The sequence below is a fragment of the Homarus americanus genome, unplaced genomic scaffold (assembly GCF_018991925.1).
Source record: "Homarus americanus isolate GMGI-L3 unplaced genomic scaffold, GMGI_Hamer_2.0 scaffold48220, whole genome shotgun sequence".
Classification (NCBI taxonomy): Eukaryota; Metazoa; Arthropoda; class Malacostraca; order Decapoda; family Nephropidae; genus Homarus; species Homarus americanus.
In genome coordinates this window covers 775,075-795,281 of record NW_024755060.1, presented here as the reverse complement: position 1 = coordinate 795,281, position 20,207 = coordinate 775,075, and the positions used below count along the sequence as shown (strand labels likewise).

Sequence of the window (20,207 nt, the reverse complement as noted above, 5' to 3'; positions counted from 1 at the left end):
GAGTCAAGATCACCATCAAATGCTACATAATGGTGACACTTGTACCTATAACCTCACAATAAAATACTTATAATACTACTATTTGTATTTTATTCATGTATCTTCTTATTTATCTAAAAGGACTATAGTCACTTGTTTGTTTTATACAGTAATCATCATTGTTAGACATGCCACTGGTAAATCATGATAGAACAGTGAAGATTAGTGAGCCAATACAGTGTGTGTGTGTGTGTGTGTGAGGCAAATGGTGTAGTAGACATACAAAGATACTTCAATCAGGACATTCCACAATACATATGTCTACTGATTATGTTAAATTGGAAGTGTATAATATCTTGTGAAAAGTGTTCCCTCATTAGTGAAGTGTAAAAATGAATTCACGTCCTGCAAAATGGGTTTACCGAGGAATACCTGTACTTATGTTATTCCTATCAAGCAATTATTGTGTTTGATCAGTGAGGCCTAATACCCACCTTCCCTGACCTGACAAATGTATGTTGTACCTGCAAGAGGAATATGTCTCACGTGCAGCTGAACACAGGCAATGAATAATTCTTGATTACACAGTAGTTATATTGGCTATACGGGCAGTCCTCACTGTACAACGGGGGTGATCCCAGCAGAAACTGGTCTAGTGAGTGACTTTCCCAGACAATGTGATATAAATGGAGTCGTGTGTTTTTTGGAGATGATTTTCAGAGACCTCACTCAACCCAAACTAAATACAAACGACATAATAACTCAATAAACCCATACAGAATATAATTAAACAACCTCCATAAGTGCATTGAAACAAAACAAAGACTAAACTGAGATATTTATGGTATTGTCTCACTCTAGAAGATCTTTATAGGTTTCCCTCACATAGAGAAGGACACTGGTATTGAATTAAAACCACTTATACCTCCTATATATGAGAGGGAAGACTGGCCATGGGTAGAGCTTCCCTGAGTACAGCACCTCCTCTCTAAACTACTCACAGACTGACAAAGTGACACTCCAAGATGCCAGTGTTACCACCTCACCATCTTCTGAAGGAATTTGGGGTAGTTTTACAAAGCACAAGAAAGAATTGTCAACACTGGGAATAACTTGATATAAAGAACAAATCCCTGACTATGTGTCCTGGGTTGACAAATAAATACTGTAGTACCTTAGCAGTGAGACCTAGCTGGTGGAGTGGTGCAGGTTGTAGTGGAGTGGTGCAGGTTATAGTGGAGTGGTGCAGGTTATAGTGGAGTGGTATAGGCTGTAGTGGAGTGGTTTAGGCTGTAGTGGAGTGGTGTAGGGTGTTGTGGAGTGGTGTAGGGTGTTGTGGAGTGGTGTAGGGTGTTGTGGAGTGGTGTAGGGTGTTGTGGAGTGGTGTAGGGTGTTGTGGAGTGGTGTAGGGTGTTGTGGAGTGGTGTGGGTTGTAGTGGAGTGGGTAAGGTGTTGTGGGTTGTAGTACAGTAGTTTGAACACAATTTTTGAAACTTGTATAAGAAAAAATCTGCACAACTAATGGCAAAAAGTGTTAAGTAACTTATCAATTCAATATACCTAGGCAAAAAATATGTAAAGTGGTGGGAGAGTACAGAGAGTATTGCCTGAAAATTATTCAACAATTATTAAATTAATTTGCCTGAAAGTAAAATAATTTGTCATGGCCATTATTTAATTAGTACTGCACTGTAATAGGTAATCAGTTATCAATTAATTATAAATGAAGGATTATCTTATTAATTAATGAGTACTGCACTGTAATAGGTAATCAGTTATCAATTAATTATAAATGAAGGATTATCTTATTAATTAATGAGTAATAATGATCAATTTTTGTAACATAATGAATCAATTAATTAATGAAGATTAACTGAAGATTAGCCCCAGGTCATTTCACCCGATGATTAAGCACTATTTGGGGGGTTAGGTTAGCTTAGCATTATGTAGATTAGGTCTGGATAGGTCAGGTTAGCATTAGGTTAGATTAAGTTTGGTTAAGAGAGGTTAGGTTAGCTTTAGGGTGGTTCATCTTAAGGTAAAATAAGCTGGGGTGTTTTTTCTTCAGATGATTCAAAATTATTACTAATAAGATGGGACAGATTGTTAGTTTACATTTAAAACTAGTTAAGTAACACAGGATAAATTGTTCATTTACCTTAAACAATAAGTTAAGTAACAGAGGATAGAATGTTAATTAACCTTAAAAAATTAGTTAAAACAGGATGAAATGACAGTAAAATAGAATTTTTTTTCTCAGTGTAACAAGTAATGCATAAGAAATGTTAGTTAAGCAAATTTAACTACAGTATTGTAAACTATATTAACAATACACACCAAGTGACCCAACTACTGTAAGATACATAAGACAATACATGCTTGGGAAGACTACAGTACAGTATACTAACTACAGGTACAGGTACACACCATCTCTCGAATTTGGATCTCAGAAAACAGGATATTTTCTTCCCTGATTAAGTTTAAGCTTCTTCCCTGGGGTCATCACTCTGTTACACCTAGTAAGTCCTTCCAGTAAGCTTAAGGCAGCATCACACAGGCACTTGTACCGAGATTTTTCGCTCTTGGCTAGCAGAAGCGACTGTGGTTTTACACGTGATTTTTAATAAGAGTGTTCACATGACGGGAGTTCTATTGATGCCAGAACCACAGTGAGGTTTCTGGAGGCAAACCAAAACAATAACAAGATGGATGCCTCTGTAGACTTTGATGATGAACTGTTAGCTCTTAAAACTCTTGCTTTGTATTGTGTTAAGTACAGTACTATGTACAGTATAAATGCTTGGGATCTGATTCCTCTATATTATAACTAGCTGGACAATAGCTGTCAACACAACTATATGTTATAGTACTGTACAGTACACAATTTAATTTAACTTTTAATATAATACCGCACAATAGTCGTTCTCTTCTGACTCTGGTACCTGTGATCTCAAGACCACTATGTCGGGCTCGGGCTGGAGATTTCATCTGCTGGCAGATGAAATCTCCAGCCACTAGTCCCTGAAAAGTGAAATTTGCCAGTACAAGTTCCCGTGTGACACCACCTTAAACCAAGTTTGTTTCCACACACTCACACAAACTCAGTTGAATATTGGTTATGCACTATCTCCACTAACCCCTTCACTACAGGGATGCCACTTTTAATATTTATTTGGCTAATGCCAGAATATTTTATTCAGCTCAGAGGGGATCTCGTGCACAAGGGGTTAATAATATAAAGAACACTGCATATACAATACTTCTTAAATAACAAAACATCACCCCAGCAGCTTCTCAACAGTCACAAGACTTTACAAGAAGCAGCGAGCTCTTAGATATTGTCTCATTGGACAATCTGCTCAATAACTGTACTGTATCTGAATTTTTTCCTTTATTTTTATCTGCATTAATAAAATAATAAAACAATATTGTATTCACCTCACTTCTGTTATCAAATTAAAAGTTGTCATGTTTGTGTTGGTGGGACCTTTACTCAATCACAAGAACTCTCTACTCGTCATAAAGCCTCAACACTCACAAGAAGCTGCAGGGACGGAAACAAACCCTGAAAACTTACTTTTACTGTATAATAATGAGGAATTGTTAAGACTATTACTGAGAGCTAAATATTTGTGAAGGTTAAAACTAATGAAGGTGTTGGGGGTACAGCGGTAAGGTGTGCCAGTCTAACTATTATGTCAGCCTAACTACGCGTCCTAGGTTCAATCCCCGGCCAGGACAAATGTGTGAGGGATGACCCTACCAAACACGGCAGATTTTTCTCCAGGTGCTCCGGCTTCCTCCTATAGTAACACTGGACAATAAAGGTCATAATAAAGTAACAAAGAACAGACAAACTGTCTGTATAGCTAATAAGATGATAAACAGTGGAATGATAAATCTAAAAAAATTTTTTTACATAAGCTTAGGTTTTGTGTACAGTACAGCTGAAACTATATAATTAAAAGCTAAGGTGACTAAGCTTCAGTGAGAGTGTGGAAATAAAACATGACAGAGTGTACTGGAAGGCTTAAGGTGGATGGCCCCAGGGAGGGAAGAATCTCAACCTAACCAAGACACAGGAGCCAAGAAAATCCTCAAAACCAGTTCAGCCTCAGTCCTAAAGCTCCCAGGTTTGAGGGTTATACCTGTAATATAAATCATATAAACAAAACATATCAGGAAAACCTTCTGTTACCTAATGCAAACTATAAAAATATTACAGTATATAACACAAGTGACAGGTATGGTAAACTAATGTATAAACTACACATCAAGGGGAACAATTACTGTAAACTAATGTAAAATTGTACACATCAGGGATGACAGGTATGGTAAACTAATGTAAACTGTATAAATGATACATGTTAAGGGTGGCAGGCAAACCATAATCTATTTACTTGACCTTTACAGCTGAGTCCTATTGTCAGTTTGTAACAAGGCAGCCGATTGGTTGGTGGATGGATGCGGGAAGAGTCAATACAGTTTAATCTATTGTATTTATATTGCTGTATTTTAATGGATAATAACTTTTTTATGTTGATCTCTGATAATTTCCACACTTGGGGAAACAAAATTATCATAAAGAAAAATACAAAAAGAGGTTACAGAACAAATTTTCAACGACATCTTCGGTCGCGCTGAGTGACGTCATGTGTCCAAAGGGAATTTACGCCCCAGAAGTTGTTCATGATGTTTGTGTTCTCTTTGTGATATTATTATTAGCAGAGCATTCAACATGTTAATTCTTGTTTCCCCAAGTGTGGAAATTTTATCAGAGATCAACATGGAAAAGTTATTATCCCTTGAAATACAACAATATAAATGATAGATTAATTACTAAAGAACTGTAGTGATGTCGTGTATCTGTCCACCAGCCAATCAGCTACCTTGCTACAAACTGACCCAGGCCTCAGCTGTAAACAGACTATGAGGTAGACTATTTAAATAAACACATAAGAGGTAAACTACACAAACTAATACTGTAGTTAAAAATTCCTTAACAATTCTAAAATTCCCCAAAATTTAAATTTAAAAATAACTACAAAATGCAAAAAAAAAAAAATCTACTTGTAACATTTACTTTAAAAGTTTCTTTTTAAAAAGTACTTAATGCTGAAAAAAGAAAATACTGAAAAATTAGGATTATCTCAAAATCACTTTAAAAATCATAAAAACAATTACAAAACTACTCAAAATCAAAATACGTGTATAATTTAATAAGTATTTAAAATAAAAAATTACAAAGTTATTTGATGCAATTACTTAAAAATATTTCTTAAAAAAAAACATGAAGGTAAAATTAGAAAAATGCAAAGCCTCAATTATCAATTAAAATAATTAATTATATAAAACTACATAAAAAAGGCAACAATTATTGTACTTTAAAAATATTAATATGATTAACAAAATTACTTTACAAAAATACAAAAACAAATTATGTTATGAATTAAATTTTTTTTTAAATACTTAAACATCACTTAAACTTAAATAAAAATAATAATTTAATACTGAAAAAATGGAGTTACAAATTTTTTGGAAAATTAAAAATCTTTAAAATAATATTCCACAAAATTACTTAAATCAATGGTTAAAAATGCTGTAAATAAGATAAATGTTACTTAAAAATTATGAGGGAAAAATAACCTCAAAAATTTCTTAAAATCAGTTTCAAGATGACAAATTTTAAGTCCATCCTTTAAAATACTGTATTGTCCTTAAAACATTTTTCTTAAAACTTCCTAAAAGAAATCCTTAAAATGTCCTAAAAGTTTTCCTCCTAAAAATGTCTCTGTGGAAATTCATTTTTTTAACATGTATAATGGTAAAAATCTGGACCAAATAACATAATATAATATTTTACAAACAGTTAAATGTTTCATGATATTTATAAGTAATATAATCTTACTGACTTTGGTTCATGAAGTGTACTATAAGTAAGTTAACATAAGTAAACTACAGGAGCATTATGTGAACAATTAATTAATAGCATCTACTACTACTGACTGTGGAATTATCACTGTTAAATACCCAAAGTATAATTTTAATACACTAATGTAACACGTTGGGAAAAATCATACACACTTATATATATATATACTGTATACAACACTTGATATGTACTGTACCTTCATGACCTTATGAGTGTGGTGGCAGAGTGGCTACAGCACTCACCTCCTGCCTCAGAGGTCACTGATTAAATCCTGTGACACCCTCAATCCACCCAGTTGTAAATGGGTACCTAACTTCACACTTGAGGGAATGAAGGCAGTCATGTGCAGTGTCAGTCACGCTGGCTCCTCGTACATTGAAGTTCTTTGAATCATACTCTACGTTAATGAGAATTTCCAGTCAAGTGTAAACCTGAGGATATCTTCAAGTGTAAACCAAGAATACCCTCATGTAAGTGTAAACTCAGGGTTGTGACCTAGGGAGCCAGTGATGCCCTCATTCACACTTGGAGGAAGTGAAAAAACCCACAGATGAGACATACACTAATAAATTACAATAAGTTTCTCACACAGTAGTTAGATGATCTGTTCAGTTCAAGTATGTAAAAATCTCTACCTTGCCAGCTGAGAGGGCGCTTGGAAGTCCTACATACAATGCCTAGTTTCTACTCAGTTATGTAGGTTGGTGTTCTGAAGGGTGTCCAGCCACAAAATTGGCTTCAAATTGCCCGGTGACAACTGGGAAACTGTCATTTAGTAATCATGCTGACCCACACAAGCATGAAAAATAGCCATAAAAAGTGGTAGTGGTGTCATCAGTGTCATCTCAGATAACATCTAGCATGACCAGATTAAGTCTCAATGTCCACCCAGAGTGAGTTTGGCAGGAGAGCCTCAACACAAGAGAAACTACTTTGTTTAGGGATGAAACAGGACCTTGTTGATGGTACAAGCACCTGATCGTGTTAAGGAAAAGAACCTACCTACAGTAATCCCTCACCAACCACAAGAGTTATGTTATAGGATTCGCCCATGGTTCTCAAAGGCAGAGTCAAATGATAAATGCATGGTTAGGGGAAGTGATCCCTATGAGACATTTGGTACCTAAAGTCCTCAAGGTTAAAAATATGTACCACAGGGTGTATGATATTCTTAAAAAAAAAAAAAATTATCCTACTATATAAAAATACTGTACTGTACAAAGATTAATAGAGCAGTCCCCCTGACTCCATGGCCTTAACACTCTGCCTCACAACAGCTACCCATGTATGAACTTTTATACCCTTCAAGGTTTTCCGTACGTGTTACAGTTCACATACCGGGTATACGTAAAGTAATATGAGTTATATTGGTGCTTGAAAATTGTTACACTACAAGAATTATATGTTTGAAATACCTCTGGCACCATTTAAGTTATTTACGTCAATACGTACTGTACTTTCATACCTCCACAATTACAAATTAATAAATTTTTCACATTAACTAATAATAACAACCAATTTTCAATATCTAATAATCTTTTTGAAGATATGTTGCATCAGTTATGGAACCCTTAGGTTTCTTCTTATTAGAAAAGTTATTAAAAAATTAATTTGATCAGTTTCAATTTTGGATGGAGAAATGACACTTATTGAGAATCAACCTTGAAATCTCATGACAGTGAAAAGTTAACTTGAGATCATACACATAAGGACAGAGAACACACAGTACATGTAAGAATTGGTCCTATCAGAATACATTCATTTCAGCTTTATACATTTGACAGCTGCACTTCTCAGTTATCCTAAAACAAATGGTGTCTTGGATGTACAGTAGTATGAATCTGTTTTTATTTCTATAATTTTCTTGGTTTTATTTAACTGTACTTCATCCTCTTCACCACTAATCAGCCTATTAGCCGCTTGGGCAGTCTGTCACGTCTCTGTTACACACTGTTGGCAGGTTACTGGGCATGTACTGACTCCAGAGTTTGTTGAATTAACACTCCTGGGATTTTCATACGAAGATTGCATATGATATAAATTATCGCTTTAGGGTTTTCATACACAAATTTGCGTATGAACTCAAATATTAAAATAAAATAATTTTATGTTTGCGTATGAACACTAGATACGCAAGACACGCATATGGCAACATTGGCGTGATCTGGCAACTATGTAGATTGCCCTCCAAGTTTAGGTTACCACACCAGTCTCTCTTTGTGTTTCAACAACACAGGACATAATTTTGACCTACATTTATCTATGCATTTTCTCACAGCTTGTGCTGATTTGCACTTCATTACATTGATTGTATTTATTCATAAGTGTTGTGAGAGTTTTGAATCATGCCTCATGTGGTGTCTCCTGATGCCTTCTATGCGTGATTACTCGTATAAAATTTTTTATAGTTAATTTATTTACAATTCTAATGCAACAAATCCCATCTTTTATCTGAAATAGCAAACAACTCAAAAATGTTTAGAGTGGAAGACTGTGGTTGCCAAGCCTCAGATAAGAGAATGGCTCTTTTGATTGATGACTATATTACCCACCATATAAGCCCACTAATTTTGCCCCTTCAAAAAAATTCTAAAAATCACCCGGCACCTTACATGATGAAGGTTAACCCTAGGGGATGTGTCGCCAATACTGTACTGTGCTGAACGCCCCCATTTGACACACTGCTTCCCAGATGAACCAAGACTGAAACTTACAGTAAGTATATGATCACAAATTATTAAACAAAGAAAAAAAATGAAATACTGAACAGTATTGTATTGTACTTCCAAAATTAACAAGTTAACTCAGGAATATTACCAGCTTAATTAATGTTCCGGGTCAGTGGGCAGCCACCCAGCTCACTGTGGGGCTGCTACTTTTAATATTTTACCTTTATTTTGGTAATAACAGATAATTTTATTCAACTCAGAGAGGAGCCATACACAAGGGAATAAAAGTGTTTCTACTTTTATTAATAAATTGTGTTTTTATATTGACTTTAATTACCTGATGACCATCATATGAACTCTCACTTGTAAAGTATTCTAAAAATGAAGGACTATTAATACTAGCTGCAAAAGAGTGACAGAGAAGAAGACAAAAAAGAGAGAGGGGCAAATTGACCAGCTGATAAATTCGTAACCAACTTGTGATATTCGCTTCCTGTACTTTGTCTCGTACCGACCCACAAATAGTCAAGCACTTTGACCACAATCTGACAACCGTGCCTTAATAATTTCACTGTGAAAGAACAAATCCTTAAAGAGCAAATACAGGACCATCAAGTTTCTGCTATACTGCATAATGAAAATCTTTGGTGGCATAACAAAATGTAAAGTTGTTAATGTGAAAACTGCAGCACACAAGTCATCACAAGTCTTCAAATAAATGCTAAATGAATTAATTTCCTTCACTTAGGAAATATTTTTTTTATCTTATTTAGAACATATTTCATCAATAAAAGTACAGTACAGTATACTGTACGATATAAACACTTTTGCGTGATGGTGACTCAGTGAGCCGAGTGGCCTTACCTGGATCACGAAGGGTGCGGCCGCCGCCCCAGCTCCCGACTTTAAGAGTGTTTAAGTGACGACTACTACCAGGACAGTAGAAAGCCATCCCAGCATATAATGGCTGGAAAAATGTAAACTGCTTTAAAGAGGTTAGGAAAGGAAGAGGACCTGGGAAAGTGATGATGATAAATTGTCATCTGAGGAACATAATACAGTACACTATGAAGTGACCAAAGTGAACCACTTGATGGACCTGATCCAGCAAACTTCCTCACCGTGCTGGGCCAATAATCTCTTGCAGTGGCCATGGAAACTCATGGACACATAACACTAGATACTGTGGTTGGTAAATGGTGTGCATACTATAACGTGTGGATCTCCAAAACCATTGGATGGTGAGAGATTACTGTACTTGTCTTGAAGCTCCTCCATACCACTGAGTTGAGTTCAGAGACCAGCAATGACTGACACAGACAGTCAACTGTTGTCCAATCATTTAATCCCTTCATTATGGAGATGCCACTTTCACTATTCTATTTGGTTAACACCAATTATATTCAGCACCGAGGGACACGTGGGGCTTAGAAAAGCTGTAACAAGACTTCTAGGAAGAGGCACCAGAACATTTCTGAAATGACTTTAACAAACTGAGTCTTCCTAATATTTGGTGAACCCTGATAATCTAACAAGGATGGGATGAAGCAGTTTCCAGATACTTCAAGCTTTTTGTTTCAGTATTACAGTGTACAGTACTGGGACCCATACTGCTCACTCAGTATTTACATTTGTTTTATTTATTTCTTAGTGAACATGTTTGTAGTTCACCCGTGCAGCACCACAATAAATATCACCGGCCACTTACTACAACCAACTGTAAGGGTAAAAAAAAAAATCAACATTATGGTGAACATGAGTCACCCTATGGATGAGGAACCAATGTCTTAATAGAAAACATTATGAGGGTGAAGGGCTGAGTGGATACAGTGCTCACCTCCTATCTTAAAGAAACCGGCTTCTGCTCAGACAATCCCCAGGTTACCCAGCTGTAAGAGGCTACCTAACTTTACAGTTTAGGATATGAAGTTAAGTGCAGTGCTAGCCATCTGACTTTTTGTGTACAAAAGGCTTAAGCATACAGTGTAATGTATCCAAACTGCCCATCATGCCACATGACTTATGTTCACAAGGATAAAAGTTGATGAAACATAAACATAATGGTGAACAAGTGTCAATACAAGTCCAAGGATCAGACAATAGTGGCTGGGCAAAAGTACTATACAGGTACAGGCAATTAAAGCACCGCACAACACAGTGGCCACATTTGCAACAACAACAACCTCTTTAAATTTTACCGTGTACTGTATTTGAATCCACGGAAATATTTTTAAATTGACAGTGAGCCATCAAGCCTATGGGACCCAATTCCACTTACTTAATTACACAAATTGGTGCCTTCCCTGTTCCACACTTCAACAGAAATAAGTAGGCAGGAACCTCTATGAGAGGATAATAATACTGGCCTCACCAATTCCTCCAATGAGAAACACCGATACATGATCCAAAATAATTGGTTATCTTGTTACTCCACTGACCCACAGGCCAGGTCCCCTTAAGCACACAAATCATTGTATCAACGCAGTACAGTATACAAATTATGCCACACTGGGCTACACAAGGTGAACTGTGTACTCACTACACAGCATGTTGGGGTCATCAGGTGATTAATGGGTATGGTGGTTGAGTGAACACAGCACTCACTTCCTGTCCTACAGGTTGCTGGTTTACTCCCAGTCCACCCAGCTGTCAACGTCTACCTGAGTTCACAGTTGGGGAAGTGAAGGTGGTTGAGTGCAGTGCAGGTTATGCTGTCTTCTTCTGTACCAAGAGAGTTAGTATACAATATGCTGCATCCACACTGTCCCTAACAGCTTGTCAGGCATGTGGGATTCACTTTACCCTCTCAGCACACCAACTACTATGGCATTAAGTTGTTACTGCATGAAACACTTCTGAAACAGGTCAAATACACCTGTACCTTAAAATCAATACTTACAACTATAAAGCATCAATTAGAAATTTTGGGAATACACTAATCAGGTGGTAGAACTAAAGAGATGGAAGAACTGTACTTTTTAAATTAAACATGTGGAAACACCCTTCATTTTTCCCTTAACAGGTGAGAGAACAGCTGTAAAAACTGTTTTATTTGCCCTGAAACATGTGGAGATGTGAGATGACCATCTGGCAGTAGTGTGGTCAGTTATGTTGATATATAATGAATACAGAGGCGAACAAATCTTAAATGTCCTGCATTATGAACATCTCTCTTAAAATCATAGCCTTTTAAAGTAATGTCTTCTTACTTAGCCTGCAGGACACTGATGATAACACTCATTGTTGCATTATATCCCAGCCATTGTGGGATAGAACTTCCCTGGGTACATACAATACTCACATGGCATCCTTGACAAGCTTAGGCTATAAGACTACCTTACAGATCACACTGACCGTCATACTGTCATCTACACGAGATTGTCACATACTCTAAATGAACGTTCAGTTACCAAAATCATAGGAAAATAATCTTAAACAACCCACAGGATGTTCAGTAAGTAATGCAACACATAGAATTCAATAAGTAAATTTTTTCTGACGCAATTAAAATAAAACTATTAACACAACCTATTATTTTTTGTTTCAGGTAAGAGAAGCAAGAAATATGTTCACAGCTGAACATAGAAGATATTTACACTAGTAACCATAGTTATATTATTGCATAGGCTGTGTTACTTACTGAACACACTGTATTTAATGATGGCTGTTTCTTAATGTTATGATATGTGTGGTACTGGCATAAGTTTCATCATGATATGGTTAGGTGAAGTACGACGTCACACTTCACTCGGGTTGACAGAACACACGTCGGAGAATTATACTTGGAAATTATTGGAACCCTATGAAGAGATCAAATATTATTTTTATAAAACTTATGCACTACTTTTACCTATTTGTGGAAATAAAATAACAGAAACAAGAGCTCCTGCCAATCAGTTGATGTCTTATGGGTGACCACTGCACATGTTTCTTTCTGGTACAAGCTTAACGATACTGATAAGAGAACCTACAAGTCCTCACTGATAAAACCTGGCAATTTGTGTCCCAACATCACTACAATAAATCATTCAAATCAACTACATTATATATCAATAAAAATCAATAACGGAGAGTTTTACACATTAGTTTCACAATAAATTAAATAAGATATAATATATAACATCTAAATATAAAATGGCCAAGCAATGGTGAAGATATGAAACTTTCCATTAATCACCTTCATTTTCTCAGGTCACAGACTATATATATATATATAATAAAAAAGCTTTGAACACTCATCATGAAAATATGGCCGTTCTCAGCAATGATGATGAGCAACAGCAGGAATGAAGACTCCAAATGGTGCCAGCTAAAACTTATATCAACTTTAGTGCACTGACTTGCATAACTGAAAATAATAATCATTATTTTTAGAGCTTATATGTATATGATAATGTAAAAAAATAATGCAAAATAAAACTTTAAATAATATAACATAACCAGTAGTGACTGTCTCCAGATACCTTACTGCCAAGATGTGGTAATACTGTGACAGCCACCCGGTACCTTATTTGCAAGATGTGGTAATACTGGATTCTTCAGATAGTCAGATGGCACCAAAAACGCTTAAGACATTAGGCCGAGTGATTCACACATACACCCATACACACAAGCGTACACAACTTCACACTATCTTGAGGAAGCTTCTAGGGTCAGTGGCCATATGTCGCCGAGGAAATGGAATTAGGATGTTCAGAATCCAGTAACGTCCAAACACATGAAGGAAATTGTGGAACGCTGACCTATGGACCATAAGAAGACCCTGAAAAATAAATAAACAAAAATACATGATTTCATCTTCAATAACGTAAATTATTATCGTGTCTATACATTGACCAATTCTCTAATATTGTTTGGTTAGGTTAGGTTGGGTCAGATTAGGTTAGGATAAAGTTATTTCAGTTTAGTAATGATGTCATCTTCCTTGTTTAACCACTTCCTCACATTCCCTCCCCCACAACCACTTTCTCACATTCCCTCCCCCACAACCACTTCCTCACATTCCCTCCCCCACAACCACTTCCTCACATTCCCTCCCCCACAACCACTTCCTCACATTCCCTCCCCCACAACCACTTCCTCACATTCCCTCCCCCACAACCACTTCCTCACAACACATGATACAATTGTTGATGGTCTTTTTACAATAAACAAAATTTATTAGGGTATTTATTACTACCGTATCTATAAACTCAGCGTGAACACATTAGCCTATGGGTCACAGGTTAAGATGAGTGGCTTTCAAATTTATAAATGGCTTATATTATTTTTGTACCCAATTTTGTGTCACTTGGATGTATGGACAGGCTTGCTTGTAACTCTAAAAGTTCATAAGTCAACTGTACATTCATAAGTAGAGGAACACCTGTACTTAAAAATTTAGTATTATGAGTTTCTTTAGTATGCTCCTGAGGTTAATTTTTGTCCCTAAGAATACATCTCTGATCACATAATGGACGTCAGTGAGAGAATACATTTCAAGTTATGGAATTTCAGGTTACGGACCCTTGTGTAACTCGATAGATTCAGCTACTGTATTGTATTTTTACATCCTTTAATATAAACAAAATTATTCTCTTACTTATAATCTATTTCAATTCATTTACTACTTTAAGGAATTATTAGTGCTATTAGTGGTATACAAAGAAGCTCTCATATATCACTCATAAGTAAGAAATATTATCATGAATGCATCTCTACAGGAGTCATGTGGTAAGGACTCCTGTAGAGATGGTTTATATAATGCTGCATTCTCCTTGACCACATCTAGGGTGCTGTATGAGGTATGCCTGTACAGTTTAAATTGCACATGACCCAACAGCTAATGAAATGGGTCAAAAATGTCACCATACTCCCTCATGATTCACTTCACCAACCATACTTCCCCCATGATTCACTTCACCAACCATACTCCCTCATGATTCATTTCACCAACTATACTCCCTCATGATTCACTTCACCAACCATACTTCCCTCATGATTCACTTTAACCATACTCCCTCAAGCTTTCTCTTTCTCTCTATGAATTCCCGTCACCATACAACATATAAATCAATAAACCCGTACAATAAAACCATCATTATAGGTTTACTTTGTTGTATTCGTACGCTGTTTGGCCTCTGAGGACGTACACCAACTGCTGGATGACACAAAAACCCGTAAACACAACAGTTGCTGAAGACACATAGATCAACGTCACCCAGCCTACTTCAGCCAACTCAGCCTGTGAAAAAAATAAATAATTAATGTGCGTAATATAACCTAACCTAGCCAAACTAAACCTACCAAAATCAAACACTTCCTAACCTAACCTGCTTTAAACCATTTACACCAAGTCTAACCCAACTTAACCTAAAATGACTCGACCAAACTTAAAACTATCAAAATTCAATCCATCCTTACCATGTCTAACTTAACTTAATCTAACTCAACCAAACCTAAGGAAACTTTATCCAATCTAATCTTCCTGAATCCAACCCAACCCATCCTAACCCGACCCAACTCACCTTAACCTAACCCAACCCATCCTAACCCGACCCAACTCACCTTAACCTAACCCAACCCATCCTAACCCGACCCAACTCACCTTAACCCAAGCCAACTCATCCTAACCCAACCCATCCTAAACAATCCAAATCCAACATTACCCCCAGATGATATATTGGATAATCCTTCATAAAAAAACAACAAAGGGACATAAATATTACACACAAACGCTAATTTATATTGACAATACTCCACAATGGTGAGAAATAATACTAGCCAATAGAACTTAAGACTCATTACCAATAGATCAACAAATTCGATTACTCGGCAAAACCTCAACCCCACACGTGCCAAGTTAAGGGAGTTTTACCGTACAACAACAACAAACAAACCACTACGTCTTACCTTGCCCAATAGCCACATTACTAGAGTGAAGGGGTAGAAGTAATACATGAACTCAGACGACAAGAACGTTCTTAAGTACGTGCCAGAGTAGTAGTGATGAAGCAGTCTGGCTGAGTAGATACACCTGCAATGACAGTCTAGGGTTAATACACATGTAAACACACCTGCAATAAGTCTTGGGTTAACCTTTATAATACCACTACAACTATAATCACAACCACCATTATTATCAAAACCACTATCACTATAACTACAACTACTACTACCACTATAATCACAACCACCATTATTATCAAAACCACTATCACTATAACTACAACTACTACTACCACTATAATCACAACCACCATTATTATCAAAACCACTATCACTATAACTACAACTACTACTACCACTATAATCACAACCACCATTACCACTATACGGTAATCACAACTACAAACTCTATAACCACAATCACTATTACCACTATATAACCATCACTATAACATAACCTAAGTTGACCTAACACTTACCCAATACAGTACAAGCATAAAACATTAACCTAACCTTACCTAAGCTAACCTAAACTCATCTAATCTGACCTGTCTTAAACTAACCTTACCACATGTAACCTAACTTAATTTTACCTTACCTTCTCTAACTTAATCTAACCTTACCATCTCTAACCTAATCTAACCTTACCATCTCTAACCTAATCTAACCTTACCTTCTCTAACCTAATCTAACCTTACCATCTCTAGCCTAATCTAACCTTACCATCTCTAACCTAATCTAACCTTACCATCTCTAACCTAATCTATCCTTACCATCTCTAACCTAATCTAACATTATCTTCTCTAACCTAATCTAACCTTACCATCTCTAACCTAATCTAACCTAACCTTACCATCTCTAACCTAATCTAACCTTACCATCTCTAACCTAATCTAACCTTACCATCTCTAACCTAATCTAACATTATCTTCTCTAACCTAACCTAACTTTACCTAACCTTCCCTTCTCTAACCTAACCTAACTTTACCTAACCTTCCCTTCTCTAACCTAACCTAACTTTACCTAACCTTCCCTTCTCTAACCTAACCTAACTTTACCTAACCTTCCCTTCTCTAACCTAACCTTTTATTAACTCTCTGTCTCTAGCCGAGCCTAACCTCAAACTTACCCTATACAAGCATAAAAACAGAAGAGGATGAAGTAACAGAGATTGTATCCCCCAACACACGTGCCCAAGAAAAAGCAGTGATGGTCTCGTTGATGTATGCAGCGGTCACAGAGAGAACAGTGGTGGCTGCGCTCTGGCTTGTAGATGTTACATGTTGGGCAGTAGCGCAGTTGTCTGCAGTCATCGTGTGATAGACCAGGGGCCAGTTCGCTGTGGTAAAAAATTTTTGTATTACGATAATGACTTTTTACTTGTTTTAAATTCACATAAATATATAAATTGTTCATCTTACTGTCTTGAAAAACATTTAAAACTAATTTTAATATATATACGACAATGCTCAAAAATATATACATTCAAGAATTCATGTGTATGTGTGTATGTCAGCTTTTTGGGTTCACAGTTTGGCCATTGTCACAAAATTAAAAATATTCCTATAACTCCAAACACTTGAATCTCCTACATTAAAATATCAACACTTCACATGACACTACAGTACAGTACCTGTTTCCTGAAGACTTGTCGATGTAACTCTTGGTAAAGAAAAATAAGAGCCAGTTTCCAAAAATTTCAATTATGAAAAAATAGACAATGACAGTGTTGACTCCGCTTGCCTCCATGAGCTGTGAAAACAAGTTATTTTATTAGTCACCTGAGGGCTGTATCTGGGGTCAAGTTAGGTCAGAATACTGTACAGTGTTACTTGTTGAAGAAACAAATACAAAAATATGTGAATAATTAAGGATTACTGTAAAATAAAACTATTTTTAAGTATAGCACACACACCCTGTACAGTACTTACTCTTAACCTTAAGCTGTACATTATAAGAGTTTAGATAAGAGTACACCTCTTAAAAGGGAGTCTCGTCTCACACGTCTTTGCTTAATGGACAGGAAAAAATATTCATCTAATAGTACCTAGTATGATAAACAGTACCTAGTATAGCAGGCAGTACAGTACCTGATAGGAGTAGTAGCTCAGTAGCACTATGATAACTAGGGTGGTGAGAGGGGCTAAGCTCGTCAGGAAGTCCACCAGACGCCGTAAGATCATGATCTTGTCGACGTTGATGAAGGAGCTCCACGCCCGACGGCACACACATAGTGGCGACACCATCCAGCCGACTGTCCTTTTGTCCACAATGTTGGAATACACTAGTTGACGTCTTGCGATTGAACCTGCCGAGGAAATTTATTATTAAAGTGTGTCCTTTGTTGCTGTTGGGTCACCGTATCAATCCCAGGACATTTACCCAATCAACTGAAATAAACTGGGGAAACTTTAGCTAAAGTAAGCTGGAGATGAAATACACTGGGGTGCCTAATCTCAAGATAAGATAAGCTGGGGTGCCTTATCTTCCATTGCAATAGATGGAGTGCATATCTTCAGGTGTATGTGGTCATTGTCTTATGGACTGAATATTGATTACCTAGAAGGAATCCAGAAGAGGATGACAAAGCTTAACACGGGCATCAGGAGACTTGAGTATACTGTACTGTAAAGTCAGATCATGAAAACTAAACTTACATTCCCTCAAGAGATGTAGAGTGAAGGAGATATAATTGAGGTGTATAAATGAATGTCAGGGTTAAACAAAGGTGATACTGTATAACTTTTACTTTTATTCTCTTCACCGCTTATCAGCTTGTTAGCCGCTTGGGCGATCGATCACATCTCTGTTACGCACTGTTGGCAAGTACTGGGCATGTACTGGCTCCTCAATGTATCTGAACCTGCTGCAGTGTTGGTCAAGTCTGGTCTTAAAAGAAATCACACTCGGAGCTGTCACAACACTCTCTGGCAGATTGTTCCAAGAGTTTACAATTCTGTCTCCGAAATTAGACACTAATTGGACATAAGAGTAGTGGATCTGGACAGATATATGAGTGAAAAGGACTAATATTAAAAGGGCTGCTTAGTATGGACCAATAGACCCACTTCAGTTTCCTATATTTCTATGTTTTTAAATTACAAATCCTCATCAGGTTAAAGGCTTTTAATGAGAAAAGGATATATCTTCAATAGATTTTTTTTTAAGTTCCTGGTAAACATTAAGATACAGCTCCCGAGTACTAACAATATGTGACCATTAATCCTACAAAGGTAATCACACCTCAAGATTCACCTCCAAGTAATACTGTACTCTAACTTCAAGTAAAACTTCACCTTCAGGTAAAACTCGACGGTAAGTTCAGGTAAAACTCAACCCTTAAGGAATAACCCTTCACTACTCGATTACAATACTTGACCCATATATAACACTTGAGCCTTATGATAAATACATAACTAGCAGCAATACTCACGATCTCTCACTCTTAAATCAGGCGATAGTTTCTGGCATTTGTTAATATGACGGGAAATATTCTCCATTAATAGTGAGTGGCTTATGGGGGTAAACAAACCCGCATCCAGAGAACAAATACGGGGATGATATTCCTTTAAGATGCTTGGGACCTTATTTAACAATGTCTAATATCTTGAAATGACTTCAGTTTTATTTAAATCTTATTATTAGCTTTAATATAAGGGGTGTTGTTCTGTTATCAATATTAACCTTTCACCAAAACCGCATATAGAGAACAAGTACGGAGAAAATATTCTTATAAACTTAAATATTAGATATTCTGAGTAATTGTATCAATATTTATGTTATTTTAAACATTCATATAATTCATTATTAATTTTATACACATTAACAATGTTGGAATACAGAACAGATAGCTTAACTCTCTCGTTATCTCCTTATATGCAGTTAACACACATCGAGGGAGCAAGTCATGGAGGATATATATTTACTTATGTTTATTGAGACGTTATTAAACTCTATTAATTTTATTTAGTCTCATTAGATACTTATATAATTTTAATATATGTTTTTGGATTTCATAAATACTTTTATATAGAATAAAAATATTTCGAATACGGTATTACTCCGTTAGCAGTTAGTTTGATAGATTGTTATATAGATAGGTGCAGTATTATATTATATGGTAGTTGTGATTACGTCGGATTTGGTTGGTTATCATTGTCCACTTTAAATTAGGAACTAATACGTGGTTTAATTGGTTTTATTTTTACTTTATTTGTAATATTATTCTGTAAGATGGAATAACACTACTATGCATCACGGTCAATGGTTAATAACGCAATGACATCCGGCAGAGTTTATGACAACTACGATAAGATTAAACATTAATTCCTTGGTAACTTTACTGAGGCTTTATTATTAGAGTTAATTGAAACATAAATGATAAAAGATGACAAAATGTTATCTTCTCTACACGACAGTCACCAAAATCATGCAATGCATTACAACACACATCTTCCAAGTCCAGCTAAATTTATGTAGTTTCTTATACGTGGATAATAAGTCAAAATTAATATAAACACCATAAGTTATACTACTGCCTGGGAAGATATTGCAAGCGTAATGTGTTGTCCGATGGTAGACCCTGCTACCACATGGCATCACCAAAATTGTAGCCAAGTCCCAAGTTGCTGATCTGACCTTCTGCCTCATTAAAACACAATTGCAGGGTTTCAATTCTTTATCTTACTTTGACAACACAA

The 20,207-nt window shown here is 36.2% G+C and overlaps 1 protein-coding gene across 1 annotated transcript; it reads right to left on the bottom strand.

The window, feature by feature from the left end:
• Positions 1-5,562: 5,562 nt before the first annotated feature.
• On the bottom strand, positions 5,563-19,165 carry LOC121856291 (palmitoyltransferase ZDHHC22-like). Its single transcript, XM_042351740.1, has 7 exons — positions 18,941-19,165; positions 17,598-17,815; positions 17,141-17,259; positions 16,637-16,846; positions 15,472-15,595; positions 14,672-14,803; positions 5,563-13,342 (listed from the first exon to the last, which is right to left on the bottom strand). Exons 1-7 carry the CDS (start codon positions 19,005-19,007, stop codon positions 13,205-13,207), a joined length of 1,008 nt encoding a protein of 335 aa, XP_042207674.1. The 5' UTR covers positions 19,008-19,165; the 3' UTR covers positions 5,563-13,204.
• Positions 19,166-20,207: the final 1,042 nt, after the last annotated feature.